The sequence below is a fragment of the Anolis sagrei genome, chromosome 6 (genome assembly GCF_037176765.1).
Source record: "Anolis sagrei isolate rAnoSag1 chromosome 6, rAnoSag1.mat, whole genome shotgun sequence".
Classification (NCBI taxonomy): Eukaryota; Metazoa; Chordata; class Lepidosauria; order Squamata; family Dactyloidae; genus Anolis; species Anolis sagrei.
In genome coordinates, this window is record NC_090026.1 from 37953942 (window position 1) to 37979700 (window position 25759).

Genomic DNA, 25759 nt, shown 5'->3' on the forward strand with positions numbered 1-25759 from the left:
CCTGGATGTCTGGGTCCTCAAACACTCTCTGCTTCATTCGGAAAAAAGCTGCACTCGCAGAGCTCAGGCAGTGTTGTATTTCGGATATTTGATACATGATTTATTTATATTTATCGTGTCATCAGCAACCATTGTATTACAATTCTAACAGAGCAAAACAAACACACAGATTAAAAAGAAAAAGGAAAAAAACACACAGATTTTGCAAATTTGGTATTTGGTTAAATGTCCTTTGACCAGTATCTGGCCACTTGGAGTGCCTCTGGGGTTGCCGCAAGAAGGTCCTCCATTGTGCATGTGGCAGGGCTCAGGGTGCATTGCAGCAGGTGGTCAGTGGTTTGTTCTTCTCCGCACTCGCATGCCGAGGATTCCACCCTGTAGCCCCATTTCTTAAGATTGGCTCTGCATCGCGTAGTGCCAGAGCGCAGTCTGTTCAGCGCCTTCCAAGTCGCCCAGTCTTCTGTGTGCCCAGGGGGGAGTCTCTCATCTGGTATCACCCATGGATTGAGGTGCTGGGTTTGGGCCTGCCACTTTTGGACTCTCGCTTGCTGGGGTGTTCCAGCGAGTGTTTCTGTAGATCTAAGAAAACTATGTCTTGATTTAAGTTGTTGATGTGCTGGCTGATACCCAAACAGGGGATGAGCTGGAGATGTCTCTGCCTTGGTCCTTTCACTATTGGCTGCTACTTCCCGGCGGATGTCAGGTGGTGCGATACCGGCTAAGCAGTGTAATTTCTCCAGTGGTGTGGGTCGCAGACACCCTGTGATAATGCGGCATGTCTCATTAAGAGCCACATCTACTGTTTTAGTGTGGTGAGATGTGTTCCACACTGGGCATGCATACTCAGCAGCAGAGTAGCATAGCGCAAGGGCAGATGTCTTCACTGTGTCTGGTTGTGATCCCCAGGTTGTGCCAGTCAGCTTTCGTATGATGTTGTTTCTAGCGCCTACTTTTTGTTTGATGTTAAGGCAGTGCTTCTTGTAGGTCAGAGCACGGTCCAAAGTGACTCCCAGGTATTTTGGTGTGTTGCAATGCTCCAGTGGGATTCCTTCCAGGTAATCCTCAGAGCTCGGGATGCTTGTCTGTTCTTAAGGTGAAAGGCGCATGTCTGTGTTTTAGATGGATTAGGGATCAGTTGGTTTTCCCTGTAATAGGCAGTAAGAGCACCTAGAGCTTCGGAGAGCTTCTGTTCTACCATCTCAAAGCTCCCTGCTTGAGCGGTAATGGCACGATCATCAGCATAGATGAAACTCTCTGTCCCTTCTGGCAGTGGCTGGTCATTTGTGTAGATGTTGAACATGGATGGAGCAAGGACGCTCCCCTGAGGCAGGCCATTCTTCTGTTTCCGCCATCTGCTTCTCTGGCCCTGGAACTCAACAAAAAAGCTCCTGTTTTGTAGCAGGTTTCCTATGAGGTGGGTGAGATGGTAGTCCTTTGTGATATTATACATTTTTCTCAGGAGGAGGCGGTGGTTCACAGTATCATAGGCTGCTGACAAGCTGATGATACATGATGATTTATAACAGTAGCAAAATTCCAATTGTGAAGTAGCAACTAAACTAATGTTATGGTTGGGGGGTCTCCCCAACATGAGGACGGTTGAGAACCCCTGAGCCAGGTCTCCTCCAGAGTCCCTTTCCGAGGCAAGCGAGCCTTCAGCCGCCAGAGGGCCCGCTTTGTGGCTGGCGAGGGGAAGGGAGGTCTTTCCCTTCCACTCTCTTCTCTCTCTTTCCCTCTTTCATTCTTTTCTCTCGCCAGGATGTGGAATCGCGCTTCCTGGAGTTTGCAGCTCGCTGTTGCTTCCCTTAAGCCCCCCACCCTTTCCATGCCAGCTCCTTGCGAAGGGGCCACGATTGCTCTGTAAATCGGCCACCAGCACCGTTGGGGGCTGGACCCCCCCAAGCCCTGAGCAGCAACAGCAGCAGCAGGTAAAGGGATCTGGAATGAAGCAGAGAAGAGGGGCTCTTGGGGGCGTGCAGAGGGAGAGAGGAAGGAATGCGACTCGAAGCCGCTTTCTTCCCCTCCCTCCTCCTTTCTCAAGGTCCGATGCACCAGGAGGAAACAATGGAGGCTGAGCAGGACAGAGATGGACCCTGGATTTCAGGGGGGCGGGCATTTGGAGAGAAAAGGGGGCACCCTTTAGCTGCAATGTGAAAGGAGGATCCATCCAGAGGTATTTTTGCAGCTCTCACGACCCCCCCCCCCCCTCAAGATCTCAGGTTTCTTACCTTCCATACATTGTCCCCCCAATTCCCTCTCCCCCATCGATTTGTTCCAATGTCTTTCCTTCCTTCCTCCATGTAATTGCTTCCTCCCCCCCCCCCCGCATATTTCTCGATCACGCCCCCTTTCTTTGGGTGTGTTTACACTGTAGAATTAATGCAGTTTGGTACCACTTTGGCACAATATTATAGGATCATGGGAGTGGTAGTTTGGTAGTTTCCTTCCTTCTCTATGTAATAGCTCCCCCCCCCCTTGCATATTTGTCGATCACGCCCCCTTTCTTTGGGTGTGTTTACACTGTGGAATTAATGCAGTTTGATACCACTTTGGCACGATATTATAGGATCATGAGAGTGGTAGTTTGGTGAGTGGTAGTTTCCTTCCTTCCTCCATATAATAGCTCCCCCCCCCCCATATTCGTCTATCACGCCCCCTTTCTTTGGGTGTGTTTACATTGTGGAATTAATGCAGTTTGGCACCACTTTGGCTCAATATTATAGGATCATGAGAGTGGTAGTTTGGTGAATGGTAGTTTCCTTCCTTCCTTCCTTCCTCCATGTAATAGCCTCCCCCCCTCCCCATATTCGTCTATCACACCCCCTTTCTTTGGGTGTGTTTACATTATGGAATTAATGCAGTTTGGTACCACTTTGGCACAATATTATAGGATCATTGGAGTGGTAGTTTGGTGAGGCACTTGGTTCTCAACCTGGGGTCCTCAGATGTTTTTGGCCTACAACTCCCAGAAATCCCAGCCAGTTTACCAGCTCTTAGGATTTATGGGAGTTGAAGGCCAAAAACATCTGGGGACCCCAGGTTGAGAACCACTGCGCCTAGCAGCATTGGGCAGAGAAGGTTAAAGGCCTTGTAAAACTACAGCTCCCATGGTTCCGTAGCATTGAGTTAAAGTATTATTCTGTCTTGGAAATACACCCTTTGCTTGAGTTTGCCAATGTCATGAGATTTGTTTCCACTCCTTTTGGTAGCTCATGAATGTCCACATGAGCCTTGCGATCACAACTCTTAAGGCCCTAGGTTCTAATTTGGGGGATGTAGCCACACTGTAGAATTAATGCAGTTTGACACCACATTTAACTGTCATGGCTCGATGCTGTGGAATCATAAGAGTTGCAGTGGGTCACGCCCCCTTTCTCAGGGTGCATCTCAACTGTAGAATCAATCCATAGAGTCTGACACCACTGTAACAGCTCTGACTCAATGCTATAGAATCCTGGTTTTGTAGTTTGGTAAGGCACCAGCACTCTTTGGGCCTGTCCAGGCAGTAATAATAATAATACTTTATTTATATTCCGCCCTTTTCACCCCGAAGGGGACTCAGGGCAGATCACAAGTACACATACACGGCAAACATTCAATGCCGTTTGTATAGACAGTACACAGACAGACAGCACAAAAGGAGATGTTGTTTTGATGCCATGGACGGTTGGGCTCAAGTCCACAGAGGGTGCTGTCTCTCCATCCTCTATGACAAAGAGCCATAAGGACTTCCTCATTCCAGTCTTTTCTCATCTTCTTTTTGTTTATGGCATTGTAAGACGCCTCCCCCCCCCCCTATTAGTAGTACCTAATTTCTCTAATTACAGCTAAAGCTGTTTTCGAACTGCTTAGGTAAACAGTGAGCAGGGCTGATAGTCGGCCGCTCATGCCGACCCGGGGCTTTGAACTTGCAATGTTTCGGTTGATAGATCTTATAGTTGCTGATGATTTTCCAGCTGTGCTAAACCTCCAGCCCCTGTACCTTTATCCCAGGAGCTTCCATTACAAACAGGAGGGTGGCCAGATGCCATTCCCTGTAAACGTGGAAGCAATAGCTACTAACGGCAAAAACCACGAAATTTTCAAGTGCAGGAATATCCCGGTTCTGAGCCGAAAATCTGCATCTTCGACTGTCTCTATGTCCCTGCACTCAAAAATCACAAGATTTTTTAAATCTAGTTTTGTTTCTGTGTTTTAAATGTTTGTTCCTGATTGGCCGGTTCCTAAAAAGAAGCTGACAGTTGAGTAGAATGCAAAAACTTTGTTTGTGTGCCAGAAACTTCATGAAACGTGTGGAGGGCACGTTTTCTCTGGCCAGGACAAAATTGTGGCCCTCTAGTCAATGTTGTACATTTTTTTCTCAATAAGAGCAATTAGAACAGATGTATATAATCCAGGAACAACATCCGGTTTGCACAGATGGCCCTGCAGCTTATATAACCCAGGAACAGAACTTATATGACGATTTGTATCTTCGTATGTTCACATCGTAAGTTTTTTAAATTTAAAAAACTTACGATTTCCTGCAGAAGTCCCACTGTAGCCATCTTGGGGGCTGCAAAATCCCACAGCAAAGCAGCAAATGTGGATGATGGAGGCAGAAATGCTGGGACCGACAGGTCTGTATCTGAACATCTTCTCAGGTCCCGGGTTTTTTAGCCCCTAAACTAAAGTGCACAATTTAGTGCTGCCTGGAAGCGCCCTTTGGTAGAGAAGGCCTTGTAAAACTACAACTCCTAGGATCCCATAACATTTAACAATGGCAGTTAAAGTGGTGCCAATCTGCATCAATCCTGCAATATGCATCTTGGGAAAACTATGTGTCAATCAATCAGTTTTTTAGTCTGACACCTTTCCCAAGACTGAATAAGATCCCACATTATCTGCTTTGAGCTGGAATATAGGGCAGTGTGGACTCAGATAACTTAGAGCCTTTCCACACAGCCCTATATCCCAGAATATCAAGGCAGAAAATCCCACAATATCTGCTTTGAACTGTCTTGAGTCCACACTCAGATAATGTATGGTTTTCTACCTTGGCATTCTGGGTTATATGGCAGTGTGGAAGGGCCCTATGTTGCAGGACTACTGTTCCTGCCTGTATTCATACTTTCTGTTGCTATTTTCCCCTCTCTGCTTGACAGATTGTTACAGGTCTGAGACAGGAACTAAGATACGATTTATAAAATAAACACTGTTAGAACTTCAAAGATGTGCTGTGTAGCAAAATTGAGGGCTGTTTCAAAAATACAGCCCCCCCCCCCAAATAGATTTGTCACTTCTTGTACCCTCAACAGAGAAGTGCAGCTCTTTGACAAATACTGAATATGTGTGTTATACTTATATTTCTAAACACTGTTTTGTTACAAGCACTCTTTGCTTTTTTAGAGGTATATTTCAGGCAGTGTTTTTCTTATGTGTCCTTAAACAGCACCATAGTCAAAGAGGCCCAAGGTTTCCTACAGCAGATATGAACAGTTCCATGAGAAAATATTTTCCACTACATGAATCACACCATCACATTTGGGGTACACCAAATAGTGACATTGTGTTACTTCTGGCTGCCATTTTATTTTGGGGGGTTGGCAGACTTTTGGGAGATTCGAAACCGTTTGGATAGTTTTAATAAAGTTTTCATTGAAAAATTACACTCAAGTCAATGGGAATTTGTTTTGTCTAGGTTCAGCATTCTTTGGGGAGGTCTCCTGGAGACCTGGACTGCAAAATAGTTTTGGGGCCTTATGTTATTTTGCCACATCCCTTCTATGAACATGTAAATAAATATAAACAAATGGGTTGTTGTAGGTGTTTCAGGCTGTATAGCCATGTTCAAGAAGCATTCTCTCCAAACGTTTCGCCTGCATCTATGGCAGGCATCCTCAGAGGTTATGAGGTCTGAAAAACCACCAACAACTCGGTGATTCCGGCCACAAAAGCCTTCGACAATACAATATAAACAAAATTTGGGAAAGGCAACTTATTCTAAGCACAATGTTTCCGTGTTTGTTCTTCCAAAGATTAATATCTGTAGCAATTGGTAGAAAAGTTCATAGATCCAATGCTTCCTGTTGTGGTCCAATTGGGAGGAAGCTTCTCAAGCATGTTGATGCTATAAAGTTAGATAACCATTCAGTAACCCAAAGTTTTATGTTTGTGAGATGTGTAGTCATACCATGAAGTGCAACATGTTCCTTCCCATTCATTCTAGAACAGTGGTTCCCAACCTTTTTTTGACCTGAGACAACTTAACCAGGGACCACTCTCCAATATTAATATCAAAATATTAATACCAAAAGGGTTATGAATCTGTTTAGATTCAGTTTGGTTATTTGGGGTGCTGATTCAGAAAATTGAATCGGATAGACCACAACAGCTCTAGTTTCTGATACTGAACATATACCATCCAGTAGTCACCATCTGTTCACCCACAGAAAACCATGTTTAATAAGCTTCGGCACTATAAGAGGGTTTTGCGAGACCAGTCGCTCTCATTGCAACGGTTTAGTAATGGTGAGGCCGCAGACCATATTTTAGTTATTGCGGACCAAGAACTAAACTATAGACCACAGGTTGGAAACCACTGTTCTGTAAGATTTCCGTAACGCAATATGCCAACTTCATCAACTCAGTTTGTTGGTTTATTGATGAGATGTTTCAGTTCAGTTAATGTCTAAAACATTTTGGGATGTAGCACTGCTCACACACCACCAACCAAACGTTAGATTATTTCCATTTGTATCCTGAATGGTTCAAAGAACAAATCAAGTCTGAACTTTCCCTAGAAGCCAATGTTGATTAAGCTGATATTGTCATACTTTCAGCATATTAAGAGAAGACATGACTCAATAGAAAAGGGCAATGATGCTTGGCAAGGGAGAAGGTAAAGAGGGAAACAACTGGTTTTAACTGTTTATTTTTAATGCTGTTAATGTTTAATTCTATTTTAATGTTTGTATATTTGCTTTTAAATTGTATTTTATTGACAGCTGCCCCTCTTTTTTAGAAAGTTAAAGCAAGATACAAATAAAAATACCCAATTATAGGTAGATAGATTTGACCAAGGGCATTATGGTCTGAGTTTGCAAGACCTGAAGGTGTTAGTATTTATTTATCGTATCAGGAGTGAACCAATGTATTTGAGAAAACTTGAAGTTTAAAAACTTGGCATTCTATTAAATGTCCTTTGAACAGTAGCTGGCCACTTGGAGTGCCTCTGGTGTTGCTATAAGAACGTCCTCCATTGTCCAAATGGCAGGGCTCAGGTTGCATTGTAGTAGGTGGTCTGTGGTTTGCTCTTCTCTACACTCGCATGCCGTGGACTTCACTTTCTAGCCCCATTTCTTAAGTTTGACTCTGCATCTCGTGGTGCCAGAGCGCAGTCTGTTCAGCATCTTCCAAGTTGCCCAGTCTTCTGTGTGTCCAGGAGAGAATCTCTCATTTGGTATCAGCCAAAATGTGATGACAAAAATACTTTGTGTGGCCCCTACGTGGCACAAATTCATCATTCTTTTTAAAATGCAGGTGCTCTTATGAGCCTCACCTGAGAAGACTGAAGGAACTTCTAGAAAGAGAATATTTGTGGGTCGACATGCAGGAGAACTACGAAACTGTGATTTCACTCGGTAAGAGACCCCTCCGGTGCATACATTCATGTGCCGGTGGAAAAATTAAACCTGTCCTGTGTATGGAGAAGCAGAACTTCTGGGAACTTCATGATACCAGATAAGATGATACTTTTGATAACTGGCAATGGATAACTGCAGTGTTCAAATATATATATGCACAAACATTTAGTTACTCAACTGAAATATTCTCGTTAGGAGTATAAAATATGCCAGACAAAATTTAAGCTTGTGCAGTGCTTCTTAGTGCATCTGTTTGAAGAATTTAGTACATAGCTCTACATGTTAAGTAAGTTACTTCTTTTTGTGCTATGACTCCCAGAATCCTCCAGGTACAAAAAGTAGTAGCCTCTCTCTCTCTAGCTTCTACATTCTGAGGTAGTAGTAGTAACAACAACAATAACAACAACACTTTATTTATATTCCACCCTTCTCACCCCAAAAGGGACTCAGGGCAGCTCACAGTACACATACACGGCAAACATTCAATGCCATTTTTAATAGACAATACACAGACAGTGAGAGCAGAAGAAAGTGGTTTGTTTCGACTTAGTGTCCAACTGTTTTGGTGCCATGGAAGGTTGGGTTTGAGTCCAGCCAGAGGGGGTGCTGTCACTCCATCCTCTATGTCAGGACTTCCTCCTTTTGCTTCCGATTTTCTTTCTTTATGGCGTCGTAAAACATCTCCACCGCTTTTAGCGGTACCTAATTTCTCTAATTACAGCTAAAGTTTAGATAAACAGTGAGCTAGGCTGACAGTCAGCAGCTCACACCTACCCGAGGTTTCGAACATGCAACATTTTAGTTGATAGATATTATAATAGCTGGTGATTTACCATCCGTGCTAAACCTCCGACTAGTAGCCTCATATACAGCTGGCCCTCCACATTTGCTGGGGTTAGGGGCATGGGACCATCGCAATAGTGAAAACTACGAATAAAGCAATAACTTTTTTTACCTGAAAAAACACTTCTCTAGGAATGTCTAGCTCTTTCAGCCTAATTCTGTGGTAAACTTCTGGAAGCTGGTCATGGATCCACATTGGAAGACTTAGAGATTCCTTAAAGAGGTGTTCTCTCTAGAAATCTCTTAAGTAATCTACAATGTCTGGAGTAATAATAATAATAATAATAATAATAATGCACTTTATTTATATTTCCCCCTTCTCTAGGGGACTCAGCGGAATACAACATATACAGTAGACAAAGGCAAACATTCAGTGCTTTGATTACAATCATATACAATGAGACACAGAAACACAAAGGCAAAGACTTCTCCTTTCATTTCCGACTTCTGAAGGTGGTGCTCATCTCTGGCTCTGGGGGAGGTTCTTTTCTCCCATTTCCAAGCTGGGAAATCGGCATTGTCACCTCCTGGTCGTGTGGCCAGCAAGATTGCTTGGAGCATCCTTTTGCCTTTTCCTGCTGAAGTGGTACCCTATTTATCTTCTCACATTTGCATGTTTTCAAACTGCTAGGTTGGCTGGAGCAAGGGCTAATAGTGGGAGCTCATCCCGTTCTGCGGATTTGAACTGCCAACCTTCAGGTCAGCAGTTCAGCAGCACAAGGGTTTAACTCATTGTGCCACTGTAGAAATTTCTAGAGAGAACATTTAAAAACCAATATGTGAATTATCAAATCCACAAAAGTCAAAATCGCAAATGTGGAGGGACGTCTGTAAGTCTCAATGTGGTGAGACTGCTGACAATTATATCCCATTACATAACTGAGGCAAGTAAATTCATCATAATCTCTAAAATTTATAGTAGCCTGAATTCTGCAGTAGACTGAGATGGAAGAAAATGCGCCACCATTTGTACCTTCATTCCTTTCCTGACTTTGTCTCTTGCCTTCCCTCCAGCTTGCTTCCTTCACTTGCCCTTGCCTTTACCATATGGTACAGTGTCAGTTAACTGGAACCTAGCAACCAGAACGCTCAAGCAACCATGAAAAAAAATCAAAGAAATAATACTTTGAATTTTAAAAAGCTGTTTTTATAATATAGTAAAACAGTAAAACTGTGTTACATTAATTTAGGTTTGCATTAATTTGCCTTTAATAATTACTGTGTTTCAGTATGAATATCAAGTCAATACAAAGTTTCTGGTATAGTATGGGATATAGTATTACTGTATATACTCGAGTATAAGCCTAGTTTTTCAGTCCTTTCTTTAGGCTGAAAAAGTTTCCCTTGGCTTATACTCGAGTCAAGGTTTTTTATTATTTTACTCTATTATTATTATTATTATTATTATTATTACATTAATCATTTTACTCTATTATTATTACATTTATTATTTTATTCTTTATTATTTTTATTATTACATTAATCATTTTACTCTATTATTATTACATTTATTTTATTCTTTATTACTGTTATTATTACATTTATTATTTTACTCTATTATTATTGGAAAGGTATGTAAACACATTTACACTGAAGAAGGTTAGAATAATGCTTTAATCAGAGGACAGTCTTATCTTATTTATTCAAAAACATTTAACCTACCGATGCCTCAATTAATGCAATTTTATTGGTATCTATTTTTATTTTGGAATTTACCAGTAGCTGCTGCATTTCCCACCCTCGGCTTATACTCGAGTCAATCCGTTTTCCCAGTTTTTTTGTTGTAAAATGTGGTGCCTCAGCTTATATTCGGGCCAGCTTATATTTGAGTATATACGGTAGTTAAGCTTATTTTTAATAGTAACTCATAAGCAACCAAAAATTACATTTATCTGGCATAAACCAACACCCATAGGTGCCAGTTAACTGAGAGTCTATCCTACCTCACTTTGTGATCTCAGGGTCCTTTTTGTTAAAATGATGCTACCCACTTTACACAGAGTTATGGAAACACACAGCAGCAGCACAAGGGGTGGAGAAGGAAATATAGCAATGTTAGCATGAGGAAAGGAGGAGAAAGCTCAGTGAAGAAGTGATGAGGACAAGAAGTGAGAGAAAAAGAAATGGCAATGCTTGACTGCAGTGGCAGAGGCCTGGAGGGAGGAGAGTGACCCAGTTTTCAACTTTGGGAATTCTTCAAAACTAAACCATTACTATATTTAGATTTCACTAACTGCCTTAGCTGTATCCTGTGGAATATTATCCCTAAACTATGTAGTCCAGGATTTCATAGGATGGAACCATGGCAATTAAAGGGCAATCATAGAGCTGGAACTGTGTTGTGTAGCCTTTCATTCGTTGCCCTTTGATGGAACCATCTCATTCCGTTTAATCAGTGGGCCAACCTTGATTTAACAATAACTTCTCTGTTTTCCTCCGGATGTATCTCAGTGTGTGTGATCAGTGCCTGAACACATGCTTGTCTTTTTAGATGTCTTTTCTAATGTCATTCTTTAGCGGAAGAAATTGCCATCAGCTGGCCCCGAATAACCGCTTTTACAGAGACCCGTGGACGGCGAGGTTTAGCTTCTGGTAAGTCCTTGGTAAGAAGAGTGCCTCACATGTGGAGACTGGATTGGATTGCTGAATCGTGCTCACAGTCAGAAGATATGCACTTAGTCTAATTTTCCTTTCTGTCCTTTAAGAAAGTAAGATTTGGAACTAATTTGTGTACAGTGTAGTTGTGAGGAAGCAGGTAGGACAACAGATCAGAGTTGTAAATAAGGGACAGCTGTCTGGATCCTTAAAATCTTTTAACCAGTTTTTGAGAAATAACAGGAAAATAACAACAGAATAAACAAATATAACCATGCTAATTTGCATTTTTTTGATGGCAAAAATCTGGGATTGCTTTTATCTGAATGTCACAATTCACGTAAATTGTGCTAGTCTTCATTTTTCTACCTAAACAGAGGACAAAATTGTAGATGGGTATTACAGTGAGGGAAAAAGTATTTAATCAGGTACCAATTGTATAAGTTCTCTCACTTAAAAAGATGAGAGAGGCCTGTAATTGACATCATAGGTAGACCTCAACTATGAGAGACAAAATGAGAAAACACATCCAGAAAATCACATGGTCTGATTTTTAACGAATTTATTTGCAAATTATGATGGAAAATAAGTATTTGATCCATAACAAAAGTTCATCTCAATACTTTGTTATATGTCCTTTATTGGCAATGACAGAGGTCAAACGTTTTCTGTTGCTGGTATGTTGGCCCATTCCTCCATGCAAATCTCAAGAATAGTGATGTTCGCTGGGCAACACGAACTTTCAACCCCTTCCAAAGGTTTTCTATAGGGTTGAGATCTGGAGACTTGCCAGGCCACTCCAGGACCTTGAAATGCTTCTTATGAAGCCACTCCTTCGTTGCCATGGCGGTGTGCTTGGGATCATTGTCATGCTGAAAGACCAACCACGTTTCATCTTCAGTACCCTTGCTGATGGAAGAAGGTTTGCACTCAAAATCTCACAATGCGTGGGCCCATTCATTCTTTCATGTATACAGATCAGTCGCCCTGGTCCCTTTGCAGAGAAACAGCTCCAAAGCTCCAAAGCATGATGTTGCCGCCCCCATGCTTCACAGTAGGTATGGTGTTCTTTGGATGCAACTCAGCATTCTTTCTCCTCCAAACATGACGAGTTGTGTTTCTGCCAAACAGTTCTATTTTGGTTTCATCTGACCACATGACATTCTCTGAATACTCATCTGGATCATCCAAATGCTCTCTAGCAAGCTTCAGCCGGCCCCAGACATGTATTGGCTTAAGCAGGGGGACACTGCAGGATCTGAGTCTCAGGTGGCATAGTGTGTTACTGATGGTAGCCTTTGTTACGTTGGTCCCAGCTCTCTGCAGGTCATTCATTAGGTTCCCCTGTGTGGTTCTGGGATTTTTGTTCACCGTTCTTGTGATCATTTTGACCCCACATGGTGAGATCTTGCGTGGAGCCCCAGATCGAGGGAGATTATCAGTGGTCTTGTATCTCTTCCATTTTCTAATTATTGCTCCCACAGTTGATTTCTTCATAGCAAGCTGCTTTCCTATCGCAGATTCAGTCTTCCCAGTCTGGTGCAGGGTGACAATTTTGTTTCTGGTGTCCTTTGACAGCTCTTTGGCCTTCACCATAGTGGAGTTTGGAGTGTGACTGCTTGAGGTTGTGGACAAGTGTCTTTTGTACTGATAACAAGTTCAAATAGGTGCCCTTACAACAGGTAATGAGTGGAGGACAGAGAAGCCTGTCTGTGAGACCCAGAAATCTTGCTTGTTTGTAGGTGACCAAATACTTATTTTCCACCATAATTTGCAAATAAATTCATTAAAAATCAGGCAATCTGATTTTCGGGATATGTTTTCTCATGTCTCTCATAATTGAGGTCTACCTATGATGTCAATTACATGCCTCTCTCATCTTTTTAAGTGGGAGAACTTGTACAATAGGTATCTGACTAAATACTTTTCCCTCCACTGTACCTATCAGTCAGAGTTTGAAAACATTACTTTTTGAACTACAGCTCCCAACAGTGATTCAGCACATATGGCCATGGAACATGTTGGCTGTGGGATTTGGGGAGTTCTAGTTGGATAACATAAGTTAACCAAAGCTCTGTTGTCTAGAAGCAACAGGGTTACCGGGAAGGCAGAGCAGGCTGCATGAAATACACAAGTCTACCTCTCAACATATTGCCAATGCCATTGGCATCTCCTGGCTGAGGCATTTGTTTCTCTCTGGCTAATAGTCACTCTGTCTTCTTGTGGAGATTACTGTTGGGCAAGTGGATGAACAAAAACACAAAGACCAATGCCATCTCTTCCATAGGAGGTTTTTTTTATAGCAATACAATACTGTTATACTGTTTACAAGAACCAAGTTTCCATAAACACAAATAAAGTTCTTTATATTTCCTTCTTTGCTTCCACACTGGGCTTCTTTTTCATGCAGATAAACAGCTTTGCTCTCACAGAGCCTCTTCTCACACCAAAGTTACACAGGAGCTTCTCAAAGTAGCTTTTTACACACAGCAGCCTTCACACTGGAGTTTCACTCAGTAGCTTTACACATGAGGCCTTCAACCTGGGACTTCCTCTCACTGAAGCTTCTCACACCAGGCTTTCTCAAACTGACACCAACAAACATTGAGAACCTACCTCATGCTGAGGCCTTCCTCCTACTGAGGCCTTCTCACACTGAGGGCTCTCTCAGACTGACAACTCATAGACAGAGGCAAATTAACACTGAGGCCTACTCATACTGAAGCCTACTAACACACTGAGGCCCTTTTCCCAGAGAGATCTATCATAGACTTAGGATACTAAGCTATAGGCACACCTGCTTATATTGAACTGCAGCTTTTGCTGAGTCATTGCATCCATTCAACCCTTTCAGTGCTTGATTTACATTTTCGTAATTAAAAAAAATAGCTAATTTTAAATATTTCTGACAATTGCTGCATGCTGAAAACCATAGGCTCAGATACCTGTTTACAGTTGGGCCTAGCATATATTTTGTGGTGATTATCTTCTTGCTCTTTTCTTAATAGGATTAGAAATGGAACCTGAGCAAGGGCAGTTAGCGCCTCTGCCAGGACAGGCAGCAGCAACGACTGCTGGCTCAAGTGAGGAAGGGATCCTGCCAGACTTCCGGAGGCAGCTTGGGGTGATCCTGCAGACGGTGGGCAAGGCTCAGGTGGAGAAGATGCTGAGGGAACTGGTAAAGGAGCAAGAGCAACAAGGAAGAGTGAGGAGGCGTAAAAGAGTGACCAGGAACCCCCGACTTGGAGGTAAAGGCATTGATAGAGTGAGCAGAAGCAGTGAGGCTTGTGTCTGTTACTCTGGGAAGCAGAAAAAACAGTACACAGCAAAGATAAATCAGTGTTGCATAACACAAATACTGCATCATTATCTATCTATATATATATATAAAAAAAGAGAAAGGGCGTTCAACGGGACAGCAAAACGCGAAAACCCCCCAACGAAAAGTTACCAAATTTACCATGTACATACCTCAACCCACAAGGTATGCACAAATCGATTCAAAATTCTAAACAACATTAAAACACACTCACAATTAGACAAAACAACTGAGCATGCGCAAAGGCGCCCCGCCACAAGTCCCCGGCGCGCGCACATGACTGGCCGGCAAACGCACCCTCCGCGCAAGCCACGCCCCCATCCTCCGTTGCCCAGCCCCTACACTCCCATACGCCCTCTTTCCAACGCACCCTCCTTCTTCTTCCCCCGCCCACGCCCCCCACGATCACACCCCGCTCCCACCCTCCCCCGCCCCGCCCCTAAACGCCCATACCCCAACCTTACCTCCTCCCCCTCCTTCTTCCCCCGGCCACGCCCCCCACATTCACGCCACGCCCCCACTCTCCCCCGCCCCACCCCTAAATGCCCATACCTCATCCCCCTCCTTCTTCCCCCGCCCGCGCCCCCCACGGAGGGAAGGAGAGAAGGAGGGAGAGAAGAAGGGAAAGAAGGAGGGAAGGAAAGAAAGAAAGGTAAAGAAGGAAGGAAGGAGAGAAGGAACGATAGAAAGTGTGAGAGAAGAAGGGAGAGAAGGAAGGAAAAAAAGAAGGGTAGAGAAGGAAGGAAGGAGAGAAGGAAGAAGAGAAGGAGGGAGAGAAAGAGGGAAGGAGAGAAGGAAGGAAAGAAAAGGGTAGAGAAGGAAGGAAGGAGAGGAGGGAGAGAATGAAATAAAAAAGTGAAAGAGGGGAGGAAGGAGAGAAGGAACGAAAGAGAGAAAGAGCGAGGGAAGGAAGGAAAGGGACAAGGAAAGGTGGAACCAAACAGCAAAAGAAGTGAGAAAAGTAACATGTAGAGAAGGAAGAAAGAAGAAGGGAAAGAAAAAGAAAGAAAAAGAGGGAAGGAATGAAAGAGGAAGGGAAGGAAAGATAGGAAAAAAGGAGAGAAAGAGGGAGGGAAGGTTGGCCACAGCAATGCGTGGTGGGTACAGCTAGTATTTTATAACTTTATAAATCCATAGCTATACTGTAGAAATGCAATGAATTAGTGAATTGAGAAGATTTGCACTAAATACTCCTGGTGCAAATCAGGGCACTGTTGATGATGTCTCTCCTTCTGAATGGTTTCCAAATGCAGCTTGACATAGAGTGTATTAAAGTAATCCAGCCAGAACGAATCAAGACATGTGTCTCCAATGCCAAATTTGGCTTTTGAAATAATGGGTGCTGGTAGTGTACTAATTTTAGTTGTTAAAATACAGTCCCAGCCATTGCCAAAAACTGGGCACTAGAATCTGAATCCAGGAATGTGCCGAGGCTGCATTTTCAGCTTGAAATGTCAATGAACCTCATTCAGTAATGTGGATAAGTGCAGCATATAATAACAATAATAGCAATAACAATAACAATAATAATAATATTTTATTTGTATACTCCTCTATCTCCCCGAGGGATCTCAGGGCGGTTTCCGGCATAGGTTAAAGCATTGCAATTACCGACACAAAAAACATAAAAAATAATCATTATAAAACATGGACATCATACTATATAACAGTCATACATATTTAAAATTAAAAGTCAATTCAGTACTAATTTCCATCAGGCAAGTTCTGCTTCCAGTGGTCAGAATTTCAGAGTGGACCTCGATGACTACAAGACGGCTAGGCTAGTATAACAAAGTAGACTAAGGCCTGGAGAGTGGATAAAGTACAAGCATGGCCCTGCCTGATGGTCAAGGTGGGACCTGAAGCTATTGTTTCCAAGGCCTGCTGCACAGCTATAAGAGGGCTGGGGAAGTGGATAAAATGCAAAACAGGACCCTAACACATGCCCTGGGTAGTGTGTGTGGCTATTCATTTCCTGGGCCTGCTGTAATAATTCTGGACCAGGGCTAGTACAATGAGGTAGTAAAGGGCAGGGGATATGAGTAGAGCGCAGAGTGGGGACCTAACTAATGGCCAGGGTAGGGCCTAGGGCTAATCCTGCTATGCTACGTGAGATTTCAGGAATGGTGTAACCCCATTCTGTGTTGTGAATACTGTTACACTCTATCCAGCATAGGATGAATCCTTGTTCCTAAGGACTTATCTCCACTTCTCTTTCAGCAGGTGATGGCACAGGTGGGGTGAACTCACAGGAACTTCAGGCTGAACTAGTGGAAGGACCTACCATCACATCTCGGAAGCCACCAGCTAATGAGCTGCAAGTGCCTCTCTTGTGTCCAGGATTGGTGGCAGGGCAGAAGCAATCAGTTTCAGGGAAAATGGTTCACGGGGATGCTAGTGGGTGTAAGAACAGCATTGGCCATCAGCAAAGTCTTTTGGGAACAAGATGGGGAACAGGCCTTCAGCCAAGGGAGAGCATTGGCTGCAATCCCCTCCACAGCATCAGTCGGGACTCCCAGGAAAGTGGGAGAGTTTGGCCAGCTTTTGGTGAAAGAAGCCAGTTCTTCTCTGGGTGGCAGAAACCACGCTTTACACCGAGACGACGGCGCCCAGCTGCAGGAGAGAAACCCCACCGCTGTGGGCCATGCAGAAGAACCATCATGGTCCCCCCAGTTAGGTCTAGTTCTCCTCCAAATTCAGCTTTGGCTTCTTCCCTGGACTCTGCCTCAACCTCTTCTCTTGTTTTGCCTCTGAATTCCATAGGGCTATTGGATACTCAAACTCTTCCAGAGAATACAATTTTGACTCAGTCCCGAAAGCCCCACGCCTGTGAAGAGTGTGGCAAACGATTTCGAATCCTTGCCAACCTAGAGCGGCATCAACAACGCCATGTGGCAGAAAAACCTCATCAGTGCCATGATTGCGGGCGACGGTTCCGTTGGGGCTGCCACCTGGAGCGCCACCGGAGGTCACGCCGCTGCGCAGAGTGTGGTGGGGGCCTTGCAACGCCTCCTCCCCCTCCCTCCCCACCCCCAGAACCTGACCGGCCCTATTCTTGTGGGGAGTGCGGGAGGCGGTTCACTCAGCGTTCAGCCCTCAGCAAGCACCGGCGGCTACACTCAGGGGAGCGTCCTTATGGCTGTGTGGAGTGTGGCAAACGCTTCCTGCAGCGCTCGGATCTCACTATTCATGTGCGCTCCCATTCTGGGGAGCAGCCTTATGTGTGCACGGAGTGTGGCCGCCGCTTCAGCGTCAGCTCCAACCTCAGCAAGCACCGGCGCATGCACCGTGGGGAGCGCCCGCATGCCTGTTCCGTTTGTGCCAAGCGCTTTCTGCAGCGCTCTGAGCTACTCATCCACCAGCGGGCCCACACTGGGGAGCGCCCCTACCCCTGCACGGCCTGCGGAAAGCGCTTTGCTCGCCGGGCTCATCTGAAACGTCACCAGCGTACCCACGGCAGTGTACCTCCTGCTGCTGCCACCTCTCGCCACCAGAATGCCCGTTTCCTGGCCACAGACACCATGTCCCTTCTTGAACATCAACAGAATGATGCTCTGGAGTCACGTACTCACACGAACACACCCACTTCAGGGCCATGTCCGCCAGCGACTGTCTTCTCAGCATCACGAGGACCTGGGGGTGCTGCAACACTGAGTCTACCCTGGACTGTGTCCTCACCTGCCCGTCTTCCCTTCTGCTCCAGTTCTCTTTGATCACATGGTAGAATACCCGCATTCCTACCTTTCATCATTACCAATGGGCATCTCAACTGAATCTCTGTTTCAGGGATGAGATCCAGTTTCTGGTCAAACACGGTGAGGGGATAGACCAGGTTAAGACAGAGCATGGGAGTAGGTTTTGAGACATGGATTTGGCTGACTTCTGAAGCCTGTTTTTTTCTTCCCCTTCATGGCCTCCTGCTAGGTTCTGCATACACTCACCAGTGTATGGGTGAGGTGAGGAGCAGAAGTTGAGGTCTATGAGTACCAAACAGTGTGACTGAGAGTCAGGGTAGCCTGCCTTTGCAGATGGGAAGGGGAAACCACCCAGGCAAGTACTGTACAGTTTCCAAACCACAATTGTGAATACAAGGAAATGTGTTTTTGAGACATGCACACAATGTGTTCTCTTATCTAACACATGGTCACTTCTCTCCCTACCCTTCCACATCTGTTAGCTTAAAACAAAACACTTTCCCCCTTGATTTTGTTGGCTGTCAACATCTCTTTGACTGCCTGGGTTACTTTTTGTGGGAAGAGAAGCTCAAAGTAGGCTTTCCCCCACGCACTTAGTACCCACTCCTGGAGAGAAAATGGCACACTTGCTACTGTTGTTGATCCTGTGTCCTATCATAGGTGTTGCGTTTATTGAGGATGGGTGGGTTTTATGTGTGTCCCTCAAGTAAGTTTATCACCAGTCCAAAGTCTCATATCAAAGTTGTGTGGAAGACATAATCTGAAGAAAGAAAAGATGGCGGCTTGATTTTTGTGAGCAGTCTGGTAACAAAGCTGTTTCAGGATTCAGATGTTGCTGCTTGCTGAACTGGAACAAGATGGTCAGTGCCTTCATTAAAGGGGCAATAGGGTATCTTTTACTATCAGCTCCTGAGAAAAGCAAGACAGAGAAGGAGAAGCAGGAGGTGCCTGCCTTGGCAGGAACTGAGAACCGGAACTTAAAACGTGGGAGGGTGTCTGGTTTCTGCCTCTTCTGTTCTTGGTAACCAGCTGCGAGAATGGATCTGACTTGCTAGTCTCAAGAGTTGTTCCCAACTGTATGGTTGTTTACCAAGCCAGTGTTATTGTGTACTTGTACATTCTTGGTACCTTTTGGACTGGTGTTCTGTCATTAGAGGGTGGGATCTGAGGGATGGACCATCACAGCCTGTGGTTCAGCCCAGGTTCTAGAGTAGAGGGGAAGGGTCATATTTGATTTAGAATTAATACAGTAGAACTTTGTTTTATCAAACTTTAGTGTGGAGTTTCTTTAATTATCGTAGAAAAAAATTGAATCCAAATTTGTATATTTAAGTGAATCAAAATAGAATAATTTTGCAATTCCCTGCTCATGAAAAAGATATTTCACATTTCAGAACACAGAATATTAATGTCATATTACTCATTTTGTGTTTGGCAAGGGGCGATTTTGTTCAGTTTAAATGCATTCACTTCCAACTGGCAGTGTTTGAACATATAAAAGGTTTATAATCAGGGTTATCATAGCTGCCATTACAATTGCATACAGCCCTTCTGGTGCTGTGTATTGTTGAAGGCTTTTATGGCCGGAATCACTGGGTTGTTGTGTGTTTTCTGGGCTCTATGGACATGTTCCAGAAGCATTCTCTCCTGACATTTCACCTCCATCTATGGCAGGCATCCTCAGAGGTTGTGAGGTCTGGTGCTGGTTTTCCACTTTTTATCTGGTTTACATGCGTTTTTAAAATAGGCACAGAGGGAAGTAACATTAGATTGAGGATGAGCATGGCCACAAGAGCTATATTCAGACTGTAATAAAAAGGCAAACATTAAGTGATTTCACTTCCATCCCCTGGATTTTATTGCCTCTTGAACTCTTAAATTCCTTGCTTTCTTCTGCAATTTTGTCAGGAATTGTTCATAACTTTCAAATCTAACTTGGTAGTCTAATTTAAACTTCCTTTAGGTGAAAAAAAACCTACAAAAGCAAAGATTTTGTGCTTGAAGTTGTTTTCTATAAATGTATCATAAAGCTTAGAAAAGTTACTTTTCTGGAGCCCCTACTACAGTTCCTACAACTCCAAAACACTACAGTCCCTAGTCATGTTACCCAAGAGATGTTGGAAACTGCAATCCAAAAACGTACTCTTATGTGGTTTTTACTTATAAATACACACATAGCATTCCCTTTATTAGACCTATGACTTAGATTAAATGTTCTATATGATTTCTAATAAAAAGAAAAGTAGAAATGGAGATGGAGAGTAGTGTTGACCTTTATTAAAAGATACCCAGACAAATGCAGTCATTGTAGGGGTGTGAAGAAGAGTCACAGATTTTCCCATCATTGTCTCAACACATTGAGACATCTTGTCAGAATGGCCCAACATGCATTTTGGGATTTTGTGAAAAAATCATTTGTATGAAAAACAATACTTTTGGTGCAAAATACATTGTTCCCTGCTGCAAACATTTTTGCAAGAAACCTTTTTACACAAATGATTTTTTTTTTGCAAAAAAAAGGCCCTGAAATGTGAAAAAATAATCTAAAATTCACAAAAATGTGTAATGCTGTTTCATATTTAATTTTTACTTGCAAAGATGGAAAAAGTAAAGATTTATATCTTAATGTACACCCCATTCTGCTTCCGAATTCAAGGTGATTTTCCAGGGGAAGGAATTTGGTGAGATCCAAATAACTGTGGCATACTTTGTGAAACAAGTTGGTAGGCTGACTTTCAGGAGCAGGGTCCACTGGTCTTTCAGTCAATGTCTTGGCAGCGTCTACTGTTGAAGTGCACAAGGAAGAACACTAGAACAGCATTGCTGGCTCCTTCTTGGCATCCCAATCACATAAAGTCCAAAGATGTATGGAAGTTCACCAGCAGTCAATAACAATATGCACTGAATTATTCGAATCCCCTGTATTAGGTAGTTATTGTGGTCCTGAATATGGAAGAGTTTGTGCTTTTGTCAAATATCAGTCACACCCATCTCATGAATTCATGAAATCCTTTGAAAAGTAATATCCACTTCAGTTTCTTAGGGGGGAAAGTTCCCAGGGTTAATCTTGCTGCCGTAAGACAAAAACCACTTCCTTTGGTTTTGTTTCATCCAGTGGTTATTGTTTAACAATGCTTTGTGAGATGATGAGCTGACATTGTCAGGATTTTGTACATTTGACAGTGAATCCTCTCCCTTTGTTTGTTTGTTTTTTTTTTTCTATAACACTTATGAGATGATAATTCTCTCTGGTGTCTGTAAGCAATCAGAGCAAAAAGAGATCTAGATGGCACGGGGAAATTAAATAAACCACACTTTTTCAGAATGGGCTTTGTGGGCATCACTCTTGAATTTCTGAACCACTGGATCCTGCCAAGATTTGCAATCATGGATACACACAAAGCCTTCCTTCCAGTCTAATCAGTCTCATAAGAGGCCAGCCAACTGAGGGCAACAAGGGCTTTTCTCAGCTGGAACTCTGAAGGGTCAAGTCTTGTCCTTGAGGCTGCGAAGCCTCTTCATCCCAAGTGTAGCAAAACACCAGCTTCATGGTATGGAGCAGCCTCAGAGAGCAGAGGACTGTTTGATGCTATGGAAACTGACGCGTGTTGGAGATGTGGGGATGGACATGGCCCTTGCCACTCGGGCACGGATGGAGTGTTTGTCCTGCCACCGGTGCCATCTCTTCCGTACCGCTGAGCGGACCTAGGGAAACATACCGCAAATTACACTAAATAGGATCAGCTATACATTCCCTTCATTAAAAGATGTGCCACATTTTATAAAGATTAAGAAAGGTAAGAGGAGTCCTCCTGGATCAAAACAAAGGCCTATCAAGTCCAGTTTCCTGGTCCAACAGTGGCCAACTAGTTTCCCCAGTAAAGCCTACAACTTGAGCAATACTGCTTGTGCTCCCTGGAAATCTGCCTAACAGAATGCTACCTGTAATAACACATCATATTTGTCACCACTAGGTTTTTCTCCATAATTATAGTGGTTTTCTTTTAAAGACTCTTCAGGTTGGTAGCCATTACTACAGATCAAGACTTTACAACAGTGGTTCTTAACCTTTGGGCCGTGGACCATCAATGGGCTGCGGATGAAAATCTGGTCTGTGAGCCTCCTTCCTCTTTGTTTTTATTTTATTTCCACTCCTTAAAAAATATTGAACTTTTTAATCATAATCGTAACAATCGTATTTCCTTTTCTTTAACATTTACCTTCCAAATCTTTCTGTATTTTCCCCTTCCTCCGTCCTTACTCAATCATGTTATATTTCTACTAATCTTTCCATTCCTTTCACACCATCTGCCACTCCTTCCTTGTCACTAACCATGGCATATGTTCTGTATCAGAAACTAGAGCCGATATGGTCTATCCAATACAATTTTCTGAATTAGCACCCCAAACCAAATCTAAAGTTGACCAAAAACTGATTCGTAACCCTTTTGGTACAAATGTTGGAGAGTGTTCCCTGGTCAAAGTGGTCTCTGGTCAAGTAGTCCCTGGTCAGGTGGTCCCTGGTCAAAGTAGTCCCTACTAAAAAAAAAAAGGTTGGGAACTACTGTTTTACAACAACAGAGCCCCCACTATGCAATTTTCTGTCCCTGGGCTACCAAAAATGCTATCAACCTCCCTTCCTGCAACTAACGTTAAACAATGTGAGTGTATGCTGCAATTTATTGGAAGCTTTTGGAAGAGTCAACTGACCTCTTTTTGGACTTCCAAGTTCCCTGTTGATTTATTGAGGAAATTTATAAACCTAATTTGTTGCATTTATTGTGAATAATATTAATTGTTGTATCATTAAATTATAAAAACACACTAAAATAGCTACCACAAAAATGGCTACTCCTTACAAAAATAACAAATGAAAATTACGTGAATTGACAATCTATTTCACTATTTTACTTATTTTTTAAATTCTTAGAAAAACATAAAAGGAGGAAAAAACAAAAACAAAGGAGGATCAAATAAGAGTTGCTTTTACCTTTCCCACCATCTGTCTTGAAACCACCCAGAAGAGCAAACACTGCAGCCTGTATCATGATGTGATACACATTATTGAAAAAATGGCAAAACCTCCCATAATGAATTTCAATAAGTACATATGCCCCCCAAGACCTTCCAAATCTGATCTAACTCAGACTTTTTTAAAAATGAAGGGTGGAAAAAAACTGCAGCCATTTCAAGCAAATTCTGGGGTACCAAAAATATCATTTGGAGTTCTTTAAATTCTCTGTATAACTACACATTGGTGGACTGCAACTTCCAGCATTACCTGCCCCATCTATTTACTGTATTTCCCCCCACTGTTGGCATTAATTCATCAAATCACAATTTTTGAATATTTGAAAATGTTAACAAATTTGGGGAAATAGGTTTCTAAATCATGTTCTCATTCCCATTTCTAACCCCAGCTCACCTCACTGTTCAGGAAGCAGTAGAAGACAGAGACGAAAAAGCCCTGATGGGAGAAAAGAATCAAACATCAGCCAAAAGGTTTTATGAAAGGGAAAAACAGGGTTAGCCTTTTGCCATACATTACTTACAGGTTGCATTAAATTATTGATTTGGTTTTTATCAAGAGACATGCTGGAGCTTCAGCCTTTGATTTGCAGGCCTTTGATCTCTGAGGCCCTTTGGAGAGCTTGAAAGTTACTAATTACAAATAGCAAGTTACTTATAGTGAATTCTTTTGCAAAAGTGGTTTGTTCTCAACTCAACGAGGGAGAGGATAGGAGAGGACAAAATGTTGCCCTATCCTATAGAACAGCATTTCTCAACATGGGGATTGGGATCCCTGGGGGGTGTCAGAGGTGTTGCCAAAGACAATCAGAAAACACCCCATGTTGGTCATGTGGATTCTGTGAGGGACATTTGGCCCAATTATATCGCCGTTGGGGTTCAGAATGCTCTTTGATTGTAGGTGAACTATAAATCCCAGCAACTACAACTCCCACATGTCAAGGTCTATTTTTCCCGAACTCCACCAATGTTCACATTTGGGCATATTGAGTATTCATGTCAAGTTTGATCCAGAGCCATCCAGCTCTCTGGATGTAGGTGAACTACAACTCCAAAACTCAAGGTAAATACCCACCAAACTCTTGCATTATTTTCTGTTGGTCATGGAAGTTCTGTGTGCCATGTTTGGTTCAATTCCATCCTTGGTGGAGTCAGAATGCACTTTAATAGTAGGGGAACTATAAATCTCAGCAACCACAACTCCCAAATGACAAAATCACTCCCCCCCCCCTCAAAATCTGGCACAAATGTGGGCGTATCAGGTATTTGTGCCAAATTTGGTCCAGTGAATGAAAATACCTCCTGCCTATCAGATAGTTACGATTCATAACAATAGCAAAATTACAGTTACGAAGTAGCAACTAGAATAATTTCATGGTTGGGGGTCACCATGAAAAGAGGAATTATATTAAGGGGTTGTGGCATTAGGAAAGTTGAGAACTGCTGCTGTAAAGCTAGCCAAAGGCCATCTTGCATATCCATGTGTAATTCAGGAGAGTATGCATTTAAGCTGGTCTGTTGTGCTTTCTGATAGAGTTTAATCAACAGCACTCTGAACATATTCAAACTTAGCATTATGTATTTAATTACAAACATGGCTTATGATATTCACCTTTTGTGTAAGGACAGTGCTTATGATCTCTAGTTTTGCTGAAGCGATGTGAAGTATCACTGTTTCACGCCTTTCATTTTAAAAATCCTTTGTCCAACACACCCAACAATTTGGAATGAAAGACTATATTTAAAATACACAATTAAATCTGAATCCATGTAAGCAATATCGGAAGATTGGGCATGAAGCTTATATACACACACACACCAAAATCATATGTCTCTGTGACTTTGTCCATACCTGGAAGGACTCCAAGAGAGAGTTGAAATAAATGAAGACGATCCGGGATATTTCATCTTCTCCTGGGTTGACGAAAAAAAGCATGTAGGTAATGCCCAATAAAGGCAGGAGAACAAGGGTGGCCTTCACAGCTTTTCTGGAAAAAGAGCACAGCAAGTTACAACCCAGATAATCATATTCATTACCACTTAGTAAGGGATTAGGTTGACTCTTCACATATAACAAAAGGAAGTGGAAAGACCTAGTGGGGGTCCAAGGGTGAACTATGGCTGACAGAAATTGAATGATCAAAAATTGTCAATTGTACAAGGCACAGGGGATAATTTTCTGTCTCAGTGATTCTCAGAAAGTCCAACAGATTATTATTAATAATAATAATAATAATAATAATAATAATAGATTTTATTTATATACCGCTCTATCTCCCCGAGGGGACTCAGAGCAGTTTCCAAGTAATATCAATACATAAAAAGTAAACAACATAAACATAAAATTAACAAAACAATATAAGCATAAAAATTGTTGCCATAACACATATATATTAAAAGCAATCCTGCCTGTTCAAGACAATTTAAAAGGCCGGGCAGAGATTAGTGATTGACAAAAATACCCTCCCATCTGTCTGTCCCCTGACTTAAATTGATAGATACCTGTACTGAATGGTTTCTGAAGTGGTGGAGGCCCGAAGCTTTGTCATCAGGATTCTGACAATATTGAACAAAAAGATAAAGTTGATCTGGAACAGACACAGAAATCAAATTAAACCAGTGATATAACCAGATATAACCAAAGAACTCCTTCA

At 42.7% G+C, this 25759-nt stretch overlaps 2 protein-coding genes across 4 annotated transcripts in view; one reads left to right on the top strand and one right to left on the bottom strand.

The window, feature by feature from the left end:
- Positions 1 to 1664: 1664 nt before the first annotated feature.
- On the top strand, positions 1665 to 21402 carry LOC132778227 (zinc finger protein ZFP2-like). 2 transcript variants are annotated; one of them, XM_060780988.2, is made up of 5 exons: positions 1665 to 1928; positions 7522 to 7622; positions 10986 to 11060; positions 14072 to 14311; positions 16606 to 21402. In XM_060780988.2, the coding sequence occupies exons 2-5, from the start codon at positions 7589 to 7591 to the stop codon at positions 18093 to 18095; spliced, it is 1839 nt and encodes a 612-aa protein (XP_060636971.2). In that variant the 5' UTR covers positions 1665 to 1928; positions 7522 to 7588; the 3' UTR covers positions 18096 to 21402. The 2 variants fall into 2 exon arrangements, with proteins under 2 accessions (XP_060636971.2, XP_067326129.1); XM_067470028.1 differs by having other exon boundaries at positions 1666 to 1928; positions 16603 to 21402.
- Positions 21403 to 21496: 94 nt separating this feature from the next.
- CRHR1 (corticotropin releasing hormone receptor 1) overlaps positions 21497 to 25759 on the bottom strand; it is a 160033-nt gene continuing 155770 nt past the window's right edge. For both annotated transcript variants that reach the window (XM_060780989.2, XM_060780990.2), the window contains 4 exons: positions 25608 to 25693; positions 24958 to 25093; positions 23503 to 23544; positions 21497 to 21782 (listed from right to left, as the gene is read on the bottom strand). In XM_060780989.2, coding sequence (XP_060636972.1) covers positions 21642 to 21782; positions 23503 to 23544; positions 24958 to 25093; positions 25608 to 25693 — 405 coding nt within the window. In that variant the 3' untranslated portion in view covers positions 21497 to 21641. The remainder of the gene's footprint in view (positions 21783 to 23502; positions 23545 to 24957; positions 25094 to 25607; positions 25694 to 25759) is intronic.